This window comes from Manihot esculenta, chromosome 2 (genome assembly GCF_001659605.2).
Source record: "Manihot esculenta cultivar AM560-2 chromosome 2, M.esculenta_v8, whole genome shotgun sequence".
In the NCBI taxonomy this organism is placed as follows: domain Eukaryota; kingdom Viridiplantae; phylum Streptophyta; class Magnoliopsida; order Malpighiales; family Euphorbiaceae; genus Manihot; species Manihot esculenta.
In genome coordinates, this window is record NC_035162.2 from 37,218,346 (window position 1) to 37,245,284 (window position 26,939).

At 36.2% G+C, this 26,939-nt stretch overlaps 1 protein-coding gene across 1 annotated transcript in view; it reads left to right on the forward strand.

Moving 5' to 3' along the window:
* Positions 1-18,152: 18,152 nt before the first annotated feature.
* Positions 18,153-26,939, forward strand: part of LOC110608952 — a 37,393-nt gene continuing 28,606 nt past the window's right edge. The window contains exons 1-6 of the mRNA XM_043952406.1: positions 18,153-18,337; positions 18,437-18,736; positions 19,005-19,064; positions 19,161-19,253; positions 22,094-22,322; positions 24,212-24,318. Of these exons, the coding sequence (XP_043808341.1) occupies positions 18,332-18,337; positions 18,437-18,736; positions 19,005-19,064; positions 19,161-19,253; positions 22,094-22,322; positions 24,212-24,318 (795 nt within the window). The 5' untranslated portion in view covers positions 18,153-18,331. The remainder of the gene's footprint in view (positions 18,338-18,436; positions 18,737-19,004; positions 19,065-19,160; positions 19,254-22,093; positions 22,323-24,211; positions 24,319-26,939) is intronic.

A 26,939-nucleotide genomic window follows, 5' to 3' on the forward strand; every position in this document is an offset into this window, starting at 1 on the left:
AGACAGAGTTGGGCCTATAGAGGTTTTAGCAGGTCAGGCACCATAGGGAAACATGTCCACTAGGATAGGATGTCAGTCCTGTCGCTATATGCTGATGTGCAATGCCATGATTCATACATGTGCATTAGTTTATATGTGATGTATGATGATATGTGTTGCTTATGTGCTCTGTGATGTGTTGTTTTCCACAGAGAGTTAAGATGCGAGGAACTCGTCGATCCGCGAGATTGACTGGAGTCCCACCTGTAAGTGAGGGTACAGCTGCTCGTCCACTTGCCTTGCCAAGGGCAAGATCTCACAGGTCAAGCAGGGAGGGAACGTCAAGAGACCCTAGAAGGTCTTCTGACGAGAGCAGAAGAGGAATAGGCAGAGGGGGAAGATCAGACGAAGAGAGAGTTTCTATGGAGGAGGATCAGAGGAGAGAGGTCAGTATGGGTATAGGAAGGTCAGAAGAAGGTATGGGGGAGTCCCAGGGAGGCGCACATGCCTCAGGGTTTGGCTATCCACCCTTTCCTCAGGACCCAGAGTATCCGATTGGAGGCACGTCGGATTACTCCAGCTTTGCCCCATATCCACCCTACATGCCATATATGCCCTATCCTTCCTTCTATCCACCATATCATATGTATCCACCCCCACCTTTTCAGCCAAGTTCAGCATCGCCTAAATCCAGAGAAACAGTACCTCCACCACCACCACCTGAACCAGTAGCCCCTGTTGTTGAAGCACAACCCAGTTCTTTAGGGGGAACTAAGGTGAAGATGACTGAGTACTTAAAGTTGGATGCTCCTAAATTTAACACGGGAGATGATCCCTTTGAGTATCTCAGTGCAGTCAGAATGATAACAAGTGAGTTGGGAGCAGATGAGAGCAGGGCCATTGAGATGGCAGGGTTCACATTAAAGTGCAAGAAAGCCAGAGAATGGTTCAAGAACTATGTGGACCCCAGAATTGACAGTATGACATGGGAAGAGTTCGCCAACGAATTTGCTGGGTGGGCTTTCCCTGACAGTTCCAGGGAGCTAAAGGTTGTGGAGTTTGAGCAGTTGAGACAGACGGAGGAGATGAGTGTTGATGAATATACAGATAAGTTCCTAGAATTGTTACCATACGTAGGTCAGGCGTATGATACAGATCAGAAGAAGGCAAAGAGATATGCCACAAGGCTTCATCCCCGGTATTTCTCTTTGATTCTCCACGCGGAGAAGGAGAGTTTCCACTCCATTGTGGATGCTGCGAGAAAGATGGAGGCCAGTGCCATAAGTCAAGGAGTAGTCAATCAACCAAAGGCACATTCTTCTGGTACTAAACCAGGTTCCTCCTCACAGAGTACAGCAAGTGCGAGTAAGAAGAGATGGGACAAACTCAGAGGAAAGAGAGGCAAGTTCTGGAACTGGATTAAAACGGGTCTGGGAATGAGGAGCGGCTCCAGTTCTGGCACAGATATTCCAGTTTGCAATAGGTGTGGGAGACCACATAGCGGAGCTTGTTTGCTGGGATCTACAGCCTGCTATAGATGTGGGCAGGAGGGACATTATGCACGGGAATGTCCTCAGGCGACTTTGGTTACACCATCCCAGCAGATGACCTCAGGTAGTGTCGTTCAGTCAGCAGCTTCAGTCTGTCCACCAAGCAGTGGCAGAGGTAGAGGAAGAGGGGCAACCTCTTCATCAGGGATGGGTTCCCGAGGTGCAGGTCCGTCAGCCCCAGCACGGATTTTCACCATGACTCAACAGGAGGCAGACACTTCGAACACAGTGGTGTCAGGTAATCTCATCATTGGGTGTTCAGAGGTGTATGCTTTGATGGACCCCGGTGCTTCTCACTCTTTCATTTCTTATAGAGCCGCAGAGAGATTGGGGTTGATAGTCTCCGAGTTAGAGTGTCCTCTTTGGGTCAGTGGACCTAGATGTGACCCATCATTGGCAGAGTCAGTCTGTCAGTTCAGTCCAGTGTTTATAGAGGTTAGATGCCTTCCAGCTGACCTTGTGGTTCTAGAGTTGACAGATTTTGATGTCATTCTAGGAATGGATTGGTTATCTACCTATAGTGCTACCTTGCACTGCAGGGACAAGGTAGTGAGTCTCAGAGACCAGGATGGGTCAGAGTGTGTCTTCAGAGGAGACAGGAGAGGGACACCTAGGGGTTTAATATCAGCCCTCCAGGCTCGTAGGATGTTGCGGAAAGGTTGTCAGGGGTTCCTAGCTTATGTGAGAGAGCTAGACAGTCGGGTTAGGGAACCGTCCTCAGTACCAGTTGTGAACGAATTCCCAGATGTGTTTCCTGAAGAGCTTCCAGGACTACCACCCGATAGGGACATAGAGTTCGAGATAGAGTTGATGCCCGGTGCTAGACCGATCTCTATTCCTCCCTACCGGATGGCACCAGCAGAGTTGAGAGAGTTGAAAGAGCAGTTACAGGATTTAGTAGCTAAGGGTTTCATCCGTCCGAGTACCTCCCCTTGGGGTGCTCCAGTCTTGTTTGTCAAAAAGAAGGATGGACCTCTTAGACTTTGTGTCGATTACAGACAGTTGAACAAAGTCACTATCAAGAACAAGTATCCTTTACCCAGGATCGATGATCTATTCGACCAGCTGGCAGGAGCAGGTTGTTTTTCTAAAATAGATCTGAGATCCGGATACCACCAGTTGAAGATCAGGGAAGGAGATGTATCCAAAACTGCTTTTAGGACCAGATATGGGCATTATGAGTTCCTAGTAATGCCGTTCGGGTTGACTAATGCCCCTACAGCATTCATGGATCTCATGAACAGGGTTTTCAGGGAGTACTTGGATAGTTTTGTGATCGTCTTTATAGATGATATCTTGGTGTACTCTAGGAATGCAGAGGAGCATGCCCAGCATCTGAGGATAGTTTTGCAAACGTTGAGAGAGCATGGCTTGTATGCCAAGTTCTCCAAGTGTGAGTTCTGGCTAAGGAGCATTGCCTTTTTGGGACATGTAGTCTCAGAGAAAGGAATAGCAGTAGATCCCAAGAAGGTAGAGGCAGTAGCCAATTGGCCTACACCCACGACAGTGACCGAGATCAAGAGTTTTCTGGGTTTGGCAGGCTACTATCGGAGGTTCGTTCAGGATTTTTCAAAAATAGCTGCTCCTATGACCAGACTGACCAGAAAGAATCAGAAATTTGTATGGTCAGAGGATTGTGATGTGAGTTTTGAAAAGTTGAAGAGACGGTTGACTTCAGCACCGGTGTTAGCTCTGCCGATTAATGATGAAGACTTCACAGTGTTCTGTGATGCATCCCGAGTGGGATTAGGTTGTGTGTTAATGCAGAATGACAAAGTGATAGCTTATGCTTCTAGACAGTTGAAGAAGCACGAGCTAAACTACCCGACACACGATCTTGAGATGGCAGCTGTTATCTTTGCACTTAAGATGTGGAGGCATTACCTCTATGGGGTAAAGTGTGAGATCTATACGGATCATAAAAGCCTGCAGCACATCTTGAGTCAAAGAGAGTTAAACTTGAGACAGAGACGGTGGGTAGCATTGCTCAGTGATTATGATTGTAAGATCCAGTATCATCCGGGTAAGGCTGATGTTGTAGCTGATGCCTTAAGCCGGAAATCACTTGGCAGTTTATCCCACATTGCAGTAGAGAGAAGACCGGTGGTGAAGGACTTTTATAGACTCATGGATGAAGGACTACAGTTGCAGTTATCTAGTACAGGTGCTTTGCTTGCACAGATGAGAGTTACACCAGTGTTTCTAGAGCAAGTGGCTCTGAAACAGCACGAAGACCCTAAGTTAGTGAAGATTGCCAGGACTGTTCAGTCTGACAACAGTGCAGAGTTCAGATTTGACAGTGAGGGAATTCTTCGTCACGGTAAGAGATTATGTGTACCAGATGACGCCAGTTTAAAGGAAGACATTATGAGGGAAGCTCATAATGCAAGATATAGCGTTCACCCTGGAGCCACCAAGATGTATCAAGACCTGAGAAGAGTATATTGGTGGCCAGCAATGAAGAAAGAAGTGGCACAGTTCGTGTCAGCCTGCGAGACATGTCAAAGGGTGAAACTAGAGCATCAGAAGCCGGCTGGAATGCTTAACCCACTGCCGATTCCAGAGTGGAAATGGGAGAACATAGCTATGGATTTTGTAGTGGGGTTACCGGCGACGTCTAACAGACGAGACTCCATATGGGTGATTGTGGATAGACTCACCAAATCTGCCCACTTCATTCCAGTCAGGAGTAATTATTCTGTGGACAAGTTGACGCAGGTGTATGTAGACGAGATAGTGAGGCTGCATGGAGTTCCAGTGTCGATAGTATCAGATAGAGGACATCAGTTCACCTCCAGGTTTTGGCAGAGTCTGCAGAGTGAATTGGGCACAAGATTGGATTTCAGCACTGCTTTCCATCCACAGACAGACGGTCAGTCAGAGAGGACCATCCAGACCATAGAAGATATGCTGCGAATGTGTGTGTTAGACTTTGGCGGTTCTTGGAGGCAGCATCTACCTCTGGTGGAGTTTGCCTACAACAATAGCCATCATGCTAGCATAGGGATGGCCCCTTATGAAGCTTTGTATGGGAGGAAGTGTCGAACACCTGTTTACTGGGAAGAGGTAGGAGAGAAGGCTCTTGCAGGGCCAGAGCTAGTTGAGATTACTAGCAAGTTAGTGCCTATCATCAGAGAGAGGATCAAGACAGCTGTTAGCAGACAGAAAAGCTATGCATACATCCGTAGGAAACAGATAGAGTTCCAGGAGGGGGATATGGTATTGTTAAAGGTGTCTCCAATGAAGAGAGTGGTTCGCTTTGGAAAGAAGGATAAACTGGCCCCACGGTACATTGGTCCCTTTGAGATTTTGCAAAGGATCGGAAATGTGTCGTATAAGCTGAATTTACCTACCTCTATGGAAAGAATTCACCCGGTATTCCATGTTTCTATGTTGAGGAAGTTTGTGTCAGATCCAGAGAAGGTTCTTAGTGAACCTGAGGTGGAAATCTTAAGTGATCTCACCTATGTAGAGCAGCCAGTGCGGATCTTAGACACCCAGATCAGAAAGCTGAGAAACAAGGAGATACCAATGGTGAAAGTCCTATGGAACCACCACAATCTAGAAGAGTGCACCTGGGAGACACGGGAGTCTATGCTCCAACAGTACCCATATCTGTTTTAAGGTTAGGTTTTCCCCTTTTCTATGTGTTTTATGTTGTGTTAGGGACATTCGGGGACGAATGTGCTTAAGGGGGGGAGAATGTAATATCCGGCTCGAGTCCGGCCTCGAAATTCCTGTAGTTCGGTGGAATCTCGAGTGTCGGAACCCTCGAGAAGGGTAAGACATATGTTTTCATGTGTGTTTTAAGAGTTTTGAATGTTTTCAAGTGTGAAAGGAAATGAGTTTTGAAAGAAAAGAAACAAGGGAAAAATGCAAAGGTTCGGCCGCCGAAGGTCACTTTCGGCCGCCGAACATTGCATGGTTTCGGATTCACGTTCGGCTGCCGAAGGTGGTCTGGCCAGCCACCTATAAAAGGGCCAAGGGTCGGTGGAAGGAGGCTATTTCTCCTCCACTTGCAGCCAGAGGTGAGTTACAGCCTCTCTCACATTGACTTTCATGGTTTTTATGATTTCCTTCAAATTTTTCCAAGGTTTTAAGAGTTTTGATGATTTTTGAAGGTTTTAAGCAAAAAGAACAAGTTTGAAGCTTGGAGAGTTTGAGAACGGATTTCTCTATATCTCCACGTTAGGATCGTGTAATCTCTTGTTTAGAAGAGGTAAGTACAGATCCTGAACCTTCTTTGTTGATTTTTGAAGGTTTTATGAAGTTTGTATGGGTAGTATGCATGTTTAGGTTTAGGTGAGGTTGTTGGTGATTTTTCATGTTTAAGTGTTATGTGCTATGTTTGTTTGGGGTTTAGGATAGTTTGAGACCCCTTTGTGCATATATATGTGTATGTGCTAGTTGGGAGTAGTTGATATGCATGTTGTAGGTTTTTGGGCAAAGTTTGCATGAAACAGAGCAAGGTTCTGTCCCCTGGACAAAACCAGGTTCGGTCGTCGAAAGAAGGTTCGGCCGCTGAACATGCTTGGGAGGCAGTTTCGGCTGCCAAAGCTTGCCCCCGAAAGCTAAGCTTTCGTTTTAGAAAGGGACTTTCGGCCGCCGAAAGAGGGAGTTCGGCCGCCGAAAGTATGTGAGTTTCGTCTCTGGACGAGACCTTCGGCCGCCGAAGGTGCCGCCGAACATGCATGAGTTTCGTCTCTGGAGAGGGGTTTCGGCCGCCGAACCTGCCGCCGAAAGTGCCCTGTCCAGCCTTCTTTTGCATGTTTTCTGTGAATGTTCTAGGATGGTTTAGAAGGGTTTTGGGGAGTTTCTTAGACATGTTCTTGAGTGAGTTTGGTCCCTCATTTGAGTCCACCTGTGTAGGTACGGACTAGAGGAATCAGGGAGGTCAGCAGTGAGTCCAGTTTCAGAACCTGCAGAGTCAGTTCAGAGTCAACCCGAGGTGAGTAGAACTAAACTTAGTATTTTAATATGAGAAACGAGTATTTTATCATGCTTCATGCATCATGAATATGCTATAGGATGAGTGCATTAGTGTACACGAATATGATGCATTGCATTTATCCTTGATTCTATGACTGTATGGACATAGTAAGGATTCAATAGCCCTCAGAGGAAAGATCTGGAACAGCCCTACGGGGACCAGGCATAAAGACCTGGAACAGCCCTACGGGGACCAGGCACAAAGACCTGGAACAGCCCTACAGGGACCAGGCATATGGTATAGAGGGAGTGTTGATCCGTCCATGCTGAGATGTGATTACTTGTGATGTGATACATTGCATGAGAGCATGTTTTATCACCTGTTCTTTATTATTGTTCTACTCACTGGGCTATAGTAGCTCATCCCTCTCCCCTAACTCCAGTTGTGCAGGTTCAGAATTCAGAGGGAAGTCAGCAGGGTACAGGAAAAGTATATAGTTTGTAATAGTTAGTCAGTGTGGACATGTAAATGTAAAGAGATAATGTATGTGTACAGTGTATAGAATGGTGCTTGATTATAAGAGTTGTAATCCCTTTTTGTGTTTTCACATGATCAGTTTATGTTTATATATTGTTGTATGTTTATGAGAAAACCAGGCTTAACATTATGAGTTTTATCCGCCTAGAGCAATGAGGAGCTCTAGTAGGGATTGGTAGAGAACAGAGATAGTGCATGCACAGGTTAAGCCTTGGAATGAAGAAAAGTTTTATGTTTTTACAGAAAATATATGATCATGTATGGGATGTCACAGGTTCACAGTCAGGATGGCAGGCTTACTACGGGTCCCGGCGACCTTAAGTCGATCTGGATCCTAGTGCCGGTGGCAGTTCGGTTTCCGGGCTGTTACACTAATTTCTTGTACCATTCTAAGCATTGAGTTTTGCTTCTTTAGACCTTGCTACAGTCTTCATCTCTTCAGTTGTGATACTGGTTCTTGAATACTTCAGAACCTCCCTCAACTGTTCACAAGGATGCAAAGAATTCAACTGATACACTGCTTGGAATTCTTTCTCCACCTTAACTGCAGATTCTGCAAATCAAATAGCATCTTCTGGAAAATGTCCAAGTTTTCCTCAATGGTTTTGCCTTCGTCCATCTTGAAGCCTGAAACCCTCTGCATCAGGTACATTCTATTAGGTAAAGATATTTCCAGGTAGAGTTTCTCTAGAAGTCTCTAGATACCAAAAGCAGTCTTCTCATAGATTACTTTTTTGAAAATCTGATCCGAGAGACACCGAACTATCAAGTTCCTAGCCTTTCTACTCCTTTTTCTTCTTGACCATTTGACTTGATTCTCAATCTCTTTCTCTTTTAATCTTGCTTATTGATCCAAGGTGATAATTGAAGCAGCCCTAGAAGATTCCGAGGTTTTTGGAGTTAAAGAAAGAATTCTTTTCTAGACTGGAGTTCTAGGTTTCTTTGATTCATTTTCTTCCTTAAGATTTCATGTTTTCGGATCATCATCGAGAGCATCTTGCAGCCTTATGATCTCAAGATTTATCTTGATCTTTTCTTTTCAAAGCATAAAATCTCCTCTCTGATCAAACTTCTCAACATCAAGTTTCTACATCGTCAACGCCATTGTTTTCTAAACCAGCCTTCAAGAAAATTGACCGGTGATGAACCTCCCCACTCACAAACCGTGATCAAGTTTCTACTTCTGCATCAAGTTCATCCATCATAATTTAATGGTATCTTGAAATTACATCAACTAAGGAACAAATGTTGTGTTTGACAGTTGCATCCACCAACTTGTCCATCGAAGGAAGGGAATAATAATCTTTTGGAGAAATTCTATTTAAATCTGTGAAATCAACACACATCCTCCATTTTTCATTTGCTTTTCTTTTTAACCAATGCTACATTTTCCCCTCAAGTTGGGTATTAAACCTCCTTTATCAGGCTAACCCCTTTCAACTTTTGGATCTCTTCAGCAATTATCTTTTGACTTTGAAGAGCAAAATTTTTTATTTTTCTACTTTACCATCTTGGCAAAAGGGTCCACACTGAGTTTGTGAGTAATGATGATAGGATCTACTCCTATTATGTCTTTGATTTTCCATGCAAAAGTGGATATACGGCTTTTGAGAGTTTTTAGAACCTTGTCTCGATTTTTCCCTTCTATTGTTGATCCCATCCTGACCTTTTTTCCTTCGTCCAGTTGTACTATGGTTACTTCATCTACTGGTTCCAGAGAAATGGTTTGCTTAGACTTCTTCAGAAGATCTATTGGTAGAAAAGTCAAGCAGATTATCTTGGTGGACTACTTATAACATTCTTAAGCGGACTTCTGGCTCCCCCTTGCCATTGCTATTGAGGCTGAGAGTTTTAGACATAAGTATTCCACGTTGATGAACATCCTATTATTGTTAGAATTAGTCATTCTAATATCAAATTGTATGATAAAGGAATGTCCATCATTGCAAATTCGGCGTAGATCTCCCTTTTGAACTTCTCGTCTTCACTACCACAGTTAGGTTTGTAACACCAATCACTGGGATTGACTTATCACTTAACCTTGCTAAGGGATAAGAGACTTTGGAAAGGTTCTTCTTTTGGTCTAACCCAGCTTGTCAAATGCATCTAACGTGACCAGGTTCCGGAACTCCCAGTGTCTATCAAAATCCGCTTAACCACAAACTTGTTTATTCTTGCTGAAATAACCAAGGGGTTAGAATGAGAAGTTGAAATCTTGTTGTCAGTTTCTGACTCGAAGGTTATTGGATGTTGGAACAATGCTTCTACTGCCATGATCTTTGCTTCCTCGCAAACTTGTTTTTAGGGCTGTAAATGAACCAAACTATTCGTGAGTTATTCGAGACTCGCCTCGATAAAAGCTCGATCGGGCCCGATTCGATTTCTAAACGAGTCGAGCTCGAGCTTAATTTTTAGGCTCGTTTATTAAACGAGCTAAACTTGATCTCCGTAGTACTCGGCTCGTTAAGGTTTGTGAGTTGACTCGTTAAGAGGTTTGTGAACAGGCTCGTTAAGAGGCTCGTGAACAGGCTCGTGAATAGACTCGTTAAGATACTCGTGAACAGGCTCGTTAAGAGACTCGTGAACAGGCTCGTTAAGAGACTCGTAAACAGACTCGTTAAAATGCTCATCGAGCTGGCTCGTTAAGAGACTCGGCTCGATTCGATTCGATTACACCCCTGCCACTTAATCTATTTACTATATATATTGTTAATTTTTATATTTCTACCTTTAATTATATAACTATATTATTAATTTATATATTTATTTTTCACTATATATCTTTCTAAGTAGACACTCTTTTTAAATTATTAAATCTCTTAATAAACTATTGTTATTATTATTACTTTCGTATGTTTATATATATATTTGTATTATTATTTTTCTACTTAATATTATTCGCTTAATTTCATAAATTAAATTTTTTATATAATTTAAATATAAATCAATATGATTTTATTGATAAAATTTATTTTCAGTATAATGTATATATATAATTATATATATACATTATTTATATATATATAATTATATAATTTAAATTGATTATACTTATAATTAATATATTTATTTTATATAATATTTTATATTTATATTATATGTAGTATTTTTTATATAATAAAATAATTTAATATAAATTATATATTTAAATAAAAATAAATAATGATATATGAATAATGAAATGATAATATATGAATAATCAATTATAATATATTAATAAATTTTATATAAAAATGTTTATTGATACTAATAAAAAAATTATACAAATTTAATTAAAATTATGTAATTTAAAAAGAAACTATTTCTTTTACCTGTATAGACAGTTTATATATAGATTATTATATATATTTCAATTAATTTTTTTATGTAATATAAATATTTAAATAAATAATTATTAAATTTAGTATTATATCATTAATCTTATATTAAATATTTTATATAATTAATTAAAAGTTTATAATTAGCATTTGAATAATAAATATTATTTGATGTTATAAATAAATAAATATTAAAATATTAAAATCTAAATAATGAAAAAATAAAAATATTAAAATATTAAGATCTAAATAATAAAAAAAATTAATCATTTATTGATGATCGGAACATAATCTAAAACTTTTGAAAAATCATCTTTCATTAACCACTAAACCACAAACCCACTTTCATAAAATCACTATGCGTTATTTTATATATGAGATATTGAAAATTAATGAAATAATATCCTCTATCTCACATCGGAAACTTATAAAAATGGAGGAATAGATCATTATTTTATATATGATATTGAAAGTTACTGAAATAATATCTCTTATCCCACGTCGGAAACTTATAGAGATGGAGGGATAAACTTCCACTATAAATAAATATTTCACTTTCTATTATATTTTAAATTAAGGATTTGATTATAATAAACTTTAATTAAATTATATTTAATTTTATTAAAATCTCTTTTCACCTTTTAAATTAAAATTTTAATATTTAAAAATTTAAATTAATTAAGTTTTGTTAACGAGTTTTTTAATCGAGCTTTCGAACTCGAACTTGAATTAGCCTTATTATTGGTTTAAACGAGCTTTTTAATTGAGTTTTCGAGTTCAAGCTTCAATTAGACTCGTTAGTAGTTTAAATGAGATTTTTAATCGAGTTTTTGAGCTCGAGTTTCAATTAGATTCGTTATTAATTTAAACGAGTTTTTCACGAGTCGAGCTCGAATCGAGCTCAATTATAGTATTTAATTTTCGAGTCGAGCTTGAGCTTATAAAATTTTTTAATAAATGAGACTGAGCTTTACAAAACTCGGCTCGGCTCGATTCGATTACACTCCTACTTGCTTTCTCCTTTTTCTCTCGACCCCGATCGAATCAAAACCTCCTCCAATCATGTTAATCGTTCCCAAAGTCTCCTCATCACCTTCCTCTTCTCTGCCATTGACCTTTGGTGTGAACACATTGCTTTTGCCTTCAAACTTTGTCCTTCCATCTTCTCTTTGCCGGGTAAATATGCTCAAAACCCATTTCTTAATCAATTTCTTGATTTCATCTTTTTGGTTCTAGCATTCATCTATAATGTGGCCATACTCATCATGGAAACGACAAAATTTGTCTTTTTCTCTTTCTTTTATGGTGTTCGATTTCATTCTCTGAGGTACTTGATATACTCATTATTCTTTTGAATCTACATGAGGACATAGGATCTGCTTTCGATCATTGGGGTGTGGTTCCGAAATCTCTCCCTTCCCGTATTGCTTGGTATCCCCATTCTATCTAAAGGTCTCTTCTCATCCCTTCTCTCAGCTTTTTAGGCTTGTTTTTCATCATTTAGACAGATATATTTTTGGGCTCTCTCCATCAATTGGTAATAGTCTTTGGCCGAATTTTTTGTTAATGACTCCATAAACCTTATGTTTCAGCATCACTTTTTGATTGCTTTATAGGCTGTTTCATGATTTAGGTTGTTCACCTGAATTGCCTCCACATTAAACCTGCCCACATAGCTTCTGAGTGATTTAGTCTCCCTTTGCCTCACTCTGAAGGTCAGAAGAAAGCTTCTTAGGATGGATACATGTGATGAACCGCTACTTTGAAGGCATAAGTTAATTCTTTAAAGTCATGAATGAAGTTAGCTGGAAGGTGTTGATATCACTTTTGTGCTAAACCAGTAAGGGTGGAAGGAAACATCCGGCACAAGATCATGTTGTTGAGGAGCATAGTTATGCAAAAGTTATTCAAGTAGCTACGCGGGTCAGTCTTCCCACTATACTTGTCTAAGGAAGGTAGCTTGAATTTGTCCGAAAAAGTCTCAGCTAATATCTTATGAGACAGGGGGGAAACATCTCTAATTCTAAAGTCATCATCTAACTACTCCTTTTGGATTCTCCTCACAGCATCCATTAACCTCGCATCTCACTGTGCACCTTTATGGTTTCTAGTTATTTTTTTTTCCTTCAATCTCTCGGCTTTCTGTCGTCCTTTCCTAGGTGTCATCCCTATAGCATCCCCTTCTAGTTTCTTCAAGAGTTCCATCAATATTCTCAATTTCTTTAAAAGTTGATCCTAGGTCAATTACTCATCCTCGAAAAAGATCTTCCATGCTTGTGAGTTTTCCATTATTGCCTACTTTAGTGGCACATGACCTCCCTACTATGATTAGAAGTGATAGGATTAGGAACCATCGACAAAAAGAACTAAAGCAAATAATCACAAGGTTTGTAATACTATGAGAAAATTTTCATTTCCCACAAACAGCGCAATGATGCTACACTAACTCCTTCTTTGAATTCGGATCTGCAAAATAATAAAAGCACTAAGTGGTTTGGTAGGCAAAACCTTCGATGCTTAAGTCAGTACAGGGATCCAAAGGTGTATTTAGTGAAAGGATAAATAATGAGATGATTTTTACATACCTGAATATTGCCCATATATATAACTTGTCGAAAATTTTATCCTGATAGTATTTGGAGTCTATTATTGAGTCTTGGTGGAATAAGGATTCTTTATTTGACTCTTATTTAGGATTCTGTTTGAAGTGGGACTTAGAATAGCCCATTAGTCATTCAGGCTTTGGGCTTCTTTATTTTGGGCTTTCAGGCTTGGATTTGTACCTTAGTGGGTATTATGTCAATATCAATTTGAGCATGCTTTCAAATTAAAAATGCTTAAGAAAATGTGTCATAATTGTAGACTTAAAAATCCTCAACAATACAAGCTTATTGAGTTTCTTTAACTTTTTCATCAAATTAGTTTTGCTTCGTTCTATCTGCCCCATTCTGTTTTTTTTTTTTTTTTTTTTTTTTTTTTTGCTTAATTTGACCGATTGTATATAGCACAAATTCTATGTTCAACATCTTTTATCAAATAACATGAAAATTATAAATAGTAATATAATATTAAAATATAAATAAAGTATGAAAAGTTATAAATTAATACCTTTTATATCTTTATAATAAAAATCCATTCTTCTCTACTTTTAATACTAAGACTTTTTTTCAATTGCATTATAAACCAGTTTTAAATAACCTTTCTTTGTGATAAAAGTCCATCCTTCTCCACTTTTAGCATTAAGATTTTTTTTCAATTACATTATAAACTATTTTTAAATAACTTTATCTATAATCTTAGTAATTGCAAGTTAATAAAAACATCTAATTACTACCATAAAAATGACCATAAAAAAATTGTTCCTCACACACCATCTTCAAAGAAGGTTCATCTTAATTCAATAATCCTTATGCATCTTTCTAGCATCTCTCATCTAAGTATATGGAAAGACATAGAGATAAAGAAACTGCAACCTCTCATTTGCTAGCTTATTTCTCACTCAAAGAAGGTTCATCTTAATTCAATAATTCTTATGCATCTTTCTAGCATCTCTCATTTAAATACATGGAAAGACATAGAAAAAAAGAAACTATAATCTCTCATCTTCTAGCTTATTTCTCACATAAAATGTGGCTTTAAGGTAGTCTCATTCCAATTTTATCAACATAATTCTACAGTATAGTATATTTTATTATAAAATCTCCTATAACCAAATGATCTTCAACTTGGCCCTCCTATAAATAGTCCTCCTAACATACCTCTTTAATTTTCATTATATGGATTTTTGGATTTTGTAAATCATAATTTCTGAGTTAGAAATAATTTTATTCTAAAAAACCCTATAATATATTTTAAATTAACCAACTTTTTCTTATTGGTTCTATAACACTTGTGGCTGAGGTTATATGTCTTTACAATAAACTTTTAACTTTTCTTATTAATACTTATAAATAGTAATTATAGATAATCTTATCTTTACTTCACACTAACTCTTGTTAGCTCATTTGGCCTTAATTATAAGGGAGATTTATAATTTAGTCCCTAGGTATTGTCATTATTAACAAGTCAGTACCTGTATTTTTAGAAACATATTAAAACATTCTTATGTTTTATTTTCGTCAATGAAATAGTTATTCCGTCCTCTTTTCCGTTAAAATTAGATAAAGGAGGAGAGAGAAAAAATTTAAAATCCAATTTTACCCTCAAATAAACCCCTTATTTAGTCATTGGATATTGCTATTATTAACAAGTCAGTCCCTATATTTTCAAAAATCTATTAAAACGTTTTTATCTTTTTTCATATCTATTAAAACGTCATTATCGTTTCTTTCCGTCAATGAAATAGTCTCTATCTTTTCTCATATCTATTAAAACGTCATTATTGTTTCTTTCCGTCAACGAAATAGTCTCTCCTCATCGTTTCTTTCTGTCAATGAAATCGTCCCTCCCTATATTTTTAGAAATCTATTAAAACGCCCTTATCGTTTTTTTTTGTCAACGAAATAGTCCCTATCTTTTCTCACATATATTAAAACGTCCTTATCGTTTCTTTCCGTCAATGAAATAGTCCCTCCTCCTCCTCCTCCTCCTCGAAAAGGAAGAAGAAGATGATGATGATGATGAAGGAGAAGAAGAAGAAGAAGAAAAAGAGGAAGAAGAAGATGATGATGATGATGAAGGACAAGAAGAAGAAGAAGAAGAAGAAGAAGAAGAAGAAAAAGAAGAAGAAGAAGAAAAAGAAGAAGGAGAAGAAGCATAAGCATAAGAAGAAGAAACAGAAGCAGAAGAAGAAAGAGGAAGAATTGATGAAGAAGAAAAGGAAGGAGGAGGATGAGAAAAAGAAGGGGGTAATTTTGTCTTTTACTATATTTTTAACGGCAAAAATAGATGGAAGGACTATTTTGTTGACAGAAAGAAAATATAAGGACATTTTAATAGGTTTCTAAAAATACATGGACTGACTTGTTAATAATGACAATATTCAAGGACTAAATTGTAAATCTCCCTAATTATAATTGCATATCTCTAGTAACCTCCCACTTACTACATCCCTAAACTGAGTCGCATTCTTAAATGTTAGTTATAACTCTTAATTAGAATTTTAAAAATATGAGCATAGTATACCTGAGTATTTTTAACATTTTTTCCTAAAAAAAAAACTCATTCTCTAACTCTCTCTCACTCACAACTTTATTATTTGGATCTAACCTTTCGATATTCTTCATTATCTCCGGCCTTCTTATATTAATCTCTATCCTCTTTATCAATTATGTTCTCAAATATAACATCATTATTTGTCTCACCAAAAGAAATGTCAGAAAAATCATCTTTCATGTACACTCTTTCCTTCTTTTTTTTTTTTTTATATATATTCTCACTAATTATTTTTAATTACTCATTAACATTAACTTCTTCCTGTTCATCATCTCCCTCATCCTTTTCAATTCATCATATGATTCATCACTACTTGAATAATAACCATCTTAACCTTCCTTGCTTGATTTTAATACTTCTTCATTAATATTTTCCTCATCTAATATCTCAAGCCTTTTAATTTGAGGTGCTTCCCCTTTTTTTTAAAATTAAAATACCATAACTAATAGATACATAAAAATATATGTTTCCCTTTTCAACAAACAATTTGATCATACCAAACCTTCTTGAAATCTTCTCTTTCATGACCCATAGATGCATAACTTATGTCTTTTTTATATTCTTAAGTTCAATAATATAAAATCTTTTAGTATCAACCATTGGCACCACACTACTAGAAACCTTATTAAGGGTCATTTACCAAATTACCATCGTGGTACCATATTAAACAAATCAAAATATTATTAACTCTATTAATAATTAAAAATAGCATGTCAAGAGTTTGATCCTCATCAATGAAGCAAATACTCGTTGGGAGCACTTTACCCTTTAAATGGGTTAACATGATGAGAAAAATATTTAGTTTCAGTCTAATGGGTCTTAGAAATACATGTGGTTATATATATAAAAAAGGAAAATTTACAATTTAGTTCTTGAGTATTGCCATTATTAACAAGTCAGTCCCTGTATTTTTAAAAACCTATTAAAACATTCTTATCTTTTCTCTCCGTCAACGAAATAGTCATTCCATATAATTTTGCTTTTAAAAATATAGTAAAAGACTAAATTACCCCCCATTCTTTTCCTCCTCCTTCATTTTCTTCTTCATCAATTCTTCCTCCTTCTTTTGCTTCTTCTTCTTCTTCTCCTCCTTCTTCTTCTTCTTCTTCTTCTTCTTCTTCTTCTTCTTTTTCTTCTTTTTTTTTCTTCTTTTTATTCTTTCTCTTCTTCTTCTGCTTCTTCTGCTTCTTCTGCTTCTCCTTCTTCTCCTTTTTCTTCTTCTTCTTTTTCTTCTTTTTCTTCTTTTTCTTCTCCTTCTTCTTCTTCTTCTTTTTCTTCTTTTTTTTTCTTCTTTCTATTCTTCTTCTTCTTCTTCTTCTTCTTCGAAGGAGGAGGAGGAGGAGGAAGAGGAGGAAAGAAAAGATAGGGACTATTTTGTTGACTAAAAGAAACGATAAGGACGTTTTAATAGATGTGAGAAAAGATATGGACTATTTTGTTGACAAAAAAAATGATAAGGATGTTTTAATAGATTTCTAAAAATATAGGGAAGGACGATTTCGTTGACGGAAAGAAACGATGAGGAGGGACTATTTCATTGACGGAAAGAAACGATAAGGACGTTTTAATAGATATGAAAAAAGATAAAAACATTTTAATAGATTTTTGAAAATATAAGGACTAACTTGTTAATAATAACAATATTCAAGGACTAAATAAAGGGTTTTATTTGAGGGTAAAATTGGATTTTAAAAATTTTATCTCTCCTCCTTTATCTAATTTTAATGGAAAAGAGGACGGAACGACTATTTCGTTGACGGAAAGAAAACATAAGGACGTTTTAATAGGTTTCTAAAAATACAGGAACTAACTTGTTAATAATGGCAATACTCAGGAACTAAATTATAAATTTCCCAAAAAAAAACACCAAATTTCAAAAGCCATCTTCGTAATCTTTTAGCAATGGTTATAGAATATTCCTCAAGGTGCAATACAAGAAAGTTGATGTATAAAACATGTAATGAAAACTTATTTGATTACTCTTCTGAACTCTGTCAATAGGTTCAAAGATATATTTAACCACTTGTATGTACTTAGTGATTCCATAAAACTTCAATCACCAATGATTGTATGGTACTTCTTATAACACTCTCAATATGTCAAAAAAAAAATTTATGGACAATCCCTCTTATACCGTGAATATATGAGTTATTGATTTGGATAATTAGTGATTTAAAGTGAAAAGAATGAGAGTTTAGGATAATTTTATTCTGTTAGTTATTTTATTTTTTTCTTAATCATTTATCAATGCCATTTAAATTAGTATATGTCTGGTGATATACATTATGAGATATTTATTTTACTCTGTTCGTTCTATAATTTTCATCCACCTTACTTTTTATTATACATATTAACAAATACAATTTATTATTATTTTTATTAACTACCATCTTAGAATATTTAATAGTTGATAAAAGTATTTTAACCCTCTTAGTTGGCTGAACCGTGCAAACAAAATTGAAACGGAAATACATGTTATTGTAAAAAAAATGTGCAAAATTTATTTAGGACATTCAAAAAGTTTTATGAGCTATGAATGATTTTTATTTTTCCAAGTTGAGGCAGTCTTAGAAAAAACAACATTCCTCCTGATTTTTCAATTTTTTTGAAACATCCTGATTTTTCATTTTTAATTTCTCATAATTTAATTACTCATGAAAGTTAAAGGATCCAAAGTCCAAACAAAGGGGAAATGCTTCCCAGCGTTGTATTAACTATTTGTGGAGGGTAAAATCTGTATGTCAATTGCAGTCTGAAGCTGAGGCTCAGTCAAAACCCGGATCTTCTAACAAGACCCAGATCTTTATACCTCCACATTTTCCTATTTTTCTGCGCCTAACCAAACGCTCGCAAATTAACGGACCATGGCGGTAATTAGTCGTCTCTTTCTCTTTGCCGGAAAAATTCTTTAACATTTTCTCGGAAAATCACTCTTTAATCTCATTTGTAATTCTACTTTTTTCTCTTAGGATTCGTCGGGGACCACGTTGATGGATCTGATTACGGCGGACCCATCGGCGTCGACATCTGGATCGACGGGGCTGCCTCCTTCTTCGGCATCTGCATCGGCGAATTCGGCTTCGCAGCAGCCGACGACGGGATCAGTAACAACAACTTCATCATCTTCATCGTCAGGGAAGACGATATTGGGAGAGAAGAAGTCGAAGAGAGCTACGCTTATGCAGATCCAAAGCGACACTATTTCTGCTGCTAAAGCTGCTTTGAATCCTATGAAAACTAATATCATGCCTCAGAAACAAAAGAAAAAGGTTCTTGAACCTGTGCCAAACTAACAACGCCTACACTTTCTTTTTCTTCAACTGTTGTTTCTCTTTTTACATATATGTGTTTTTGCGCGTGAATATGAATTTGAAATGATCATTGTATCCTCCTACGCGATGATTTCTTTGGATAATAGTAAACATTGCCACTGATTTCCATCATTTAGTATATTGTTGCAATTTTACCTTTTTCCTGGGAAATTTTTTGTTGATCCATATTGGGCTTGCCTCAACTGCATTTAGTTCACCTTTGCAGCCAGTTTCTTATTCACAACTTGCAAGGAGTATCCATGAACTAGCTGCTACAGCTGATCAGGTACATTTTACCTGCTTTCTACTTTCTGTCTTCACATTTCTTTGATGGATATTCTTCAGACTATTTCTTATCTGTCGTTGTTTGATTTATGAATAGAAAAGTTCCCAAAAGCAATTAGTGCATCATGTGTTTCCCAAACTGGCTGTCTACAACTCAGTTGACCCTTCTTTGGCACCGTCTCTTCTCATGGTACGTTCTACTTCTGTTTTATCCTCTGGCAGTTTCTTAATCATTCTAGTAGAGTACTATGTTTCTGCTAGGTTCTTGATGCAGTACATTGTCCAAATTGGATTTTATGGCATGTGCTTGGTTGATCTGAATTGTAGAGAAAGTAGGGCTTTATGTGAGCTATTCTTAGCAACAAGGAAATGATTACGGACCTAATTAAAATGACAAAAGACAATAGTTGGGATGTTTGTGGTGTAACCTTGGTATTGTCAAGAGTGTCAACAGTAATTTGAGAGGATGTAGAGTTCTTTGAGGTAAATTGTTAGGTTTTAAGAGAAGGTTTTGGGGGGCATGATTGGAGGAGTTTCGGAAATGAATTACATCAAAAGCTACTTCCAACTACACAAAGGATGATAAGGTTGTAGACCTCACACTGTAATTCCATAGGCATCATGCCCAACATTTTTTAGGTGTTATACTTTGGGTTTATTTCATGATATATTTCAAAGAAGCACATTTGGTGTAAAATTCTCTTTTCATTAACTGAATAATTCATAAGAGGAGTGTTACAAGTCTATGGACTCAAAATAACCGTAAACCCTTTAGGAATTGGATGTTTTTAAATATAGACTGTATCCTCTAACGATGTGGGACTTCTATAGAAAATTGAAAGTATTAATTTGTTTGAGTTTGTTGAGGACTAAAATAAGGCGCCAAGAACACATGATTTAAAGTAAGCCCTAAAAATAGAAACCTAACTCATTCCACTAGAATTAATTGCTAAAATACCATAACTCCTAAAACTAAGGAAAGTGAGTTCAGCTCTAACCGATCTAATGCATGGAGACATAACTTGAAAACACTTAAACCCTAAAGTCTATTCTTCTTTGATCTCGACTTTTCTCCAGTTTTGGCTTTGAGGTTTGAGGGCCAAAAAGTGCTTGTTAGAAAAAACAAAATTTTATATGTTGTTAACATGTTTAGTTTGAGAATTTTTTTTTTGTTATTGTGCTTTGAGCCTTTAATAAATAACCACGTCCAGACCGAGGTACAAAGAAAATCAAATCAAACAAAATAGAAAAAATCAATTTAGTTCTGTTCATCGGTTTGCTACTCTCAAATATGCTACACTTTCACAAACAGAGAGCAATGTCAATCCACCCTTCAAATCAACTATTCAGATCAATGAAAGCAATCATCATCCAACATAATATACAAATCAACACTGTATCAATATAATCTCAAAATCAGCAAAATCTTAAAATTGACAAGCAATTAAACTTGAGAGAATTAATGAGCAAGCAGGGGGTGAAAATTGACTAGAAATCTCAAATCAGTATATAACCCACATATATGTAATTGATGAGAAATCTCAAAACTCAAGCAATCAGCATACACGTACAACAACCATGTATAAAATCAGTATAAGTGTAACAACATGCTGAGGCAGATATGTCTTATCTCAACTTGAACCTAGACAAGCAACAATGAGGAGGAGAAGGTGTGACGCTGTTGAGGAATCAAGGTACAATTAGTGACAAGGATGTGAGGCCAGGTGTCAATTGGGATTGGGATATGTGAAGCTGACTACAAGGTGAGACTGGAAAATGCAAGGCTTCATGAGTGAGAAGAGAGTGAAAGATGACGCCGCACAACCTGGAGGATTTGTGGGTGAGAGTATTTATGGCTGTGGTGAGAGTCGATTTTTGGATGAGGGTTTGAGGAAGATGAAGGTGTGATTAGTGAGGTGATGGTGAGAGACAGAGAGGAAGAGAAAGAAGCAAAATATATGAAGGGCAACACAACAAACGATGCAACTTATGTGTGTATATGTATCTAGTTTGGTTATTTCAGTTTTTATTGAAATAACTGAACTTGAATGAAAAATCAATTTTTCTAAAGTTCATAGTTGGAACCAACCAAATATTGAACCGTAAAGCCGAATTACATCGGTTCAGTTCAATTCATTTTTTTGGTTATAACCGTCCTATGCTCATTGCTCCCCCCACTACACTTTGTGCACTAGTTATTTGTTGAAGAATTTCATTTGATGTTAATGTTTGAACTTTGAAGCACGTTTAAAGTAACATTTATTAGGGGTATAAGCAAACCGAGCCGAGTTGAGTTTTGGAGAGCTCAAGTTTAGTGTGTCAAAAATTTTTTGAGCTCGAGCTCAACTCATTTCGAACTCAAGATGAATATTAATAAGCTTAGACTTGGTTCGTTTAACAAATGAGCTAAAACGAGATGAGCTTTTATTGAGTTTAATCTTGAATAGTTCATGAACAGTTATATTTATTTACACTATAATAAATTTTAGCTTAAAATTAATATGTTTAAAACTAAATAATTTTAGTTAAATAAATATATATACAAGCTAGTTCATAAAACCTGTAAAAAATGAATTCTTTAATTTTATTGAGCCGAATTTTTTCTCTAGGAGTGTAATAAAATTGAGCAGAGTTGAGTTTTGAAAGCTTCAGGCTTGACGCATGAAAGTTTATGCAGACTCAAGTTTTAGCTCAATTCTCCTATGACATTGAGTTCCACCTACTTAATGAGCTTATTCACAAGACTGCTCAATGAGTCAGTTTGCGAGCCTGTTCATGAACTTGAAAACGAGTCGAGTTCACTAGTTTTAACGAGCCGAATACTGCGGAGTTCAAACTCTACTCGTTTACTAAACGAGCCTAGAAGTTGAGCCCGAGCTTGGCTCGTTTAAAAGATGAGTCAAGCCAAGTGGAGCTTTTATCGAGTCGAACCTTGAATAACTCACGAATAACTTGACTCATTTACACCTCCAATATTTATGTTGGTGTGAAGCAATGCTAGTTAACACATGTTTCTCTTTAATTTTACAGTTGAATCAACAATGTGAAGATAGGACTATCCTTCGCTATGTCTATTATTACCTGGCTCGAATTTTATCCGATACTGGTGCACAAGGTTTAGGTTCAGGTGGTGGCATCCCAACTCCTAATTGGGATGCTTTGGCTGATATTGATGCTGTTGGAGGTGTTACCAGAGCTGATGTTGTACCAAGAATAGTAGAACAACTTTCAGCAGAGGCTTCCAATGCTGACATTGAATGTAAGGATTTAGTCTTTTCTTCTGATATTTTGACTGCTTTTATGAGATATGTGGTGTAATCCCTTTTGATATAAATACAAGGGTAATCATTTAAATTATATGTGTGTTATGCTTGTTGGTACTTTAGCACCAACAAGTCACCTGATAAATTGGTTGTTTTCTTTTGGATGTTAAGTGGTATTGTGATTAAATGCATTTACATTTTGGTTTATTTGCAAATCTCCTTGTTATTAATTATTAGACCTTTGTGTTTTTCTGTTTCTGTAATCGAAACTTGAAATAAATGGTTCCCTTCCCTCTTTCTGAAAATTCCTGAAACCACAAGTTCGATTAAACTAAGAAGTATGGCTAAATTTTATTTGAACTCTTAATATTGCAAGATTTGATAGAGAAAATATTAGAAATTTAAGGGAAGCTATGTTTAAAGTTTAAACTCCTCTTACTGTTCATGGCTACTGTTCACAGTGCCTTAACTTCCCTGCTAGCATCTGAATTATCTGTTTCCTACAGCATTCTTTCTGCTATTTTACTGTCTAGATAGTCTTGGTAATAAATCTGGTTGTGTAACTAAATTTCTGTTCGTTCCCTATTTTAAATAAATTGAAAACTAGAGTAGAATAATCGATTCTGCTAACTGTCTTACGACAATAATTAAATGTCTATTGTCTAACATTTTCCGTTGTCAACATGGTTCTTTAATGCCATAATTCATAAAGAAAAAAAAGCCTTTGGATGTTTTTCTGAGTTTGGCTTATGGGCCAAGCTTTTCATTGTATTTAAAATTTCAGATAGAACTTATCAACTATAATTTACTGTGATAAATACGGACTTCAGGGAACCTTAAGTTTTTGTAGCTTTTTAAAGTTTGATTAACTTGTATGGTTTAGGTTTTTTCTGCTACAATTTTAAATCGCAGTAGTGGTTGTAGTTGCTGTCAGAAATCTGGTGCGATGAAAGCAGGCTGCTGCAAATTTTACCCAGCTGTTGTTGTGGATCTGGTCATTATATATTCTCTTTTGTGGATAGTAAATTTCCTTGATGCACATTCTTTTACTAAAATTATGTTTCTGACTTAACAGAACAAGTGCAACATTATAGTACTATACATGAAGCATATACTTGGGGATTGCAAAAAACTGACTGGGAGAAAAAGCCATTAGTTACTTTAGATTTTGTGAAGATCTGTTTAACTATGGGTTTTCAAAAAAGTAAATACAATTTAAATGGATTAGGCAAGAGAGTTTGCCATTTGTACTGGAAAATTTTGAACATTGCTGCTGCATCATCTCCTCTCAATCACAAAATAATAGTATATATTGTTTGCTGAATTTAATGCTTAGGAAACAGATATTGTAATTTAAGAAACTGTTAAGTAATGGGGTTAAAGGTAACAGACATTTAATTTCATTATGTTATGGCTCTTTATTTTGTTTCATGTTCTGTACTGACTTTATTTTAGCACTTTATGAGTTATGATTATGAAATGCATTTGAACTGTTCCTATTTTTTGGGTTTTATTATTCTTTTCTTGTGGTAGCATCATAAGTAGTATTAGCTAAGGAAGGTAGATGGAAAATATTAATGCCTTTGTAATCTAATGGTATGTATTGGATCTCTTATTAAGCAATCTGCTATTTTCATGTGATGTACAATAAGAAATAGACAAACACGTGATGCATGATGGAAATAAGACTGCTTTAAGGTTTCTGGATTTGATGCTTTTGTTTGCAAGAGGAAACATTCTTATGAGAAAGAAGGATTGGAATCGCCAATATAAATTGTTTCTTGCAAATTACCTGGTTGGCTTTTAAGAATGAGAAGACTCCTTCTTTTTTTGGTGATATTCTATTGGGTTAACTTTTGACATATATCTATTTTGTATCTTGAAGTTCATTCTCGGAGATTGCAAGCTTTGAAGGCTCTCACTTATGCTTCTGCAAGTAACACTGATATCTTATCCCGATTGTATGAGATTGTATTTGGTATTCTTGACAAGGTTTGTCCTTCATTATCTTCCCTTGGCACTTTAATTTAAGAATGCTGCATCCCAGAAGAAAGATTGTGCTTTTTTTCCTCTTGTTTTTTTTCTTTTTTTTTTCCCCCCCTTATATAGTTAAATAATGTAAGGCAAGCTTAAGTTGCTCTTGACATTGGTGTTTTCAATTAGAGGAACTATGTCGATGATGGTTGCTACAAGATGCTTTTGAGGGAATGAACTGCTTATTTATTCTCTATGCTATCCTCATATGCGTGCATGAAAAAAGTTCTTTTGTTGAACTTCGAATGGTCATAAACAAGATAAAACAATCATTTGTAGGAAGGAACTCAATGATTTGGATTTTTGGCTTTAGGTGGTTTAAAAGGGCTTCTAGTTTTAGTTTCGATATGAATAATTAATCTCTTGCAATGACTAAAAACCTGTCCATGATAAATTGCACTACTATTGGATATCCTTTTCTCTAAATAGCTAAGACAAACTTTTGGCTGGCAGGCAGGGGTAAGCATTTGATTTGTTCAGTTTACTCTCAAGAGCAGAGTATGAGAACAAAATTTAGAGATGAGAAAGAGAAGAATTTGAGATGAGAAGTAGAAGATTAGAATAAGATGAGAGAAAGAATCAGATTAGATGAGAAGAGAAAAGAATATATAGAGAGAATAGGATGATTTTGTTATTGATTCTTCATGAATAGTTGCTGAGTACTTGTCAGCTGTTATTTATACATCAGAGTAGTATAACTGCCTCTAACAAACTCTAACTACTAAGCTGACCTGTACATAACTTCCCTCCAAATCATGCTAACTAATAACTGCTTTTCCCTCCCATGTAACAATTCCTTTCTTCTTCTTTCTATAATATGTGACAATACCCTCTCCAAGAGAATCTTCTTGTCCCCAAGAAGATGGAAATTCATGATTGAGCCACTGCAAAAGAATGATCTTCCCAACTAGCATCTTCCTCTCGTAAATTGCACCATTTGACAAGTCCTTGAAGAACATGTTGATTGTTCTAAGTCTTCCTCGAGTAATATATGATCACATGCTCCAAACAAAATTATTTTTATTCTATTATCAGTATTAATTCTCCACATCACAGTTCTTTTTTTTTTTTTTTTTCCTTTGCCTTCTTGTTTTCTCCCATTCATCCTTCACAAGAATGATAAAATCGCATAAACTGAACTTCCTCTTTCTGAATTTCAGCTCCAGACATGTTTGAAGACTCTAATCTTGATAAAATTGCCTCTTACCAAAATGCTTGAAATGGAGCTTATGCGTGTTACCTTCGAAATTGTCTCTAGCTTCATTGAAGGTCGGCTTCTCATTCTCATTGACCTTCAATATGATATATTTGGGGACATTAATAGAAACAAAAATGTTTACAGAAGAAGCAAGATTATCATTTACATCTTCTGCATACTCGCCAAACTTCTCCATGGAGAATCCATTTGGCTTTAATCTCCTTGAGGGCAAAATAGTACTTACAGGAACCTGGACTAACATAAATTGCTTCTCCCAAGACGCATTCTCTCCATCACCACTACTAACAACCTCTTCCTCTTCCTATCATCAACAATATTAACATCTTTTGCCATGTCGACATCCTAAATAGACTCTTGCTCCTCTATTTTTGGGGATGAAATAGCATCTCTTGTCACAGTTTCCATTTTCCTTGGGTTTGATTCTTTCAATTTATCCATTTTCTCTTCACAAGATATCCCCCATTTCTCCCATATTTTGTGCCACCTTTCCTTGTATCTTTTAAATGCTCTCGCAACAATTTCACAAATCCATTGTTCCAAATCCAGCAGATTAGTTCCCAAGTTTATGTTTCCATGATCTGAAAATCTATTATATTTTGTTTCCAAGAGAAATTAAGGAAGAAACAAGACTCAAGGGAAGGAATTCAGCACCATGTTAGGGAACCCTAGCTGAGAAAAGAATAAGAAAAAGAAAGGTTGAGAGGAAATTGCAGAAAAAAAAAATCAACTTCAGCAAAACCCTAGATTGGATTCAATGCATTTAAGAAACAGGTTTCTTGAATTGCGGGAGGTGAAAAATTAAAGGAGAAAATAAAAGAAAGAACTAGAAATCAATTAAAAAGAAAGAAGTTGATTCAAAAATTCAAGGAAGAAAGAGGAAGAAGAAGAAAGAGGGCTTATCGAGAAGAAAAGAAGAAAATAAAGGGAAAAGAAGGAAATAAATCTCTGGAAAAGAAGAAAAAATAGAGAGAAGGGAAAGAAATCTTGGGAAAAAAAGGAAGAAGAATTTGAGGGAAAGAAGTGAGAAAGAGAGAACAACAGAAAGAAATGCTGAGTCTGGATATGGATGCAAGTCAGAAGAACTAATTTGCAGCCCTACCCACTTGGAGACAAGCTCTGGTACCATTTTGTCAAGAACAGAGTCTGAGAACAGAATTTAGAGATAAGAAAGAGAAGAATTTGAGATTAAAAGTAGAAGATTAGAATGAGATGAGAGAAAGAATCAGATTAGATGAGAAGAGAAAAGAATATATAGAGAGAATATGGTGATTTTGTTATTGATTCTTCATGAATAGTTGCTGAGTACTTGTCAGCTGCCTGTAACAAACTCTAACTACTAGGTTGACCTGTACAGAACTTC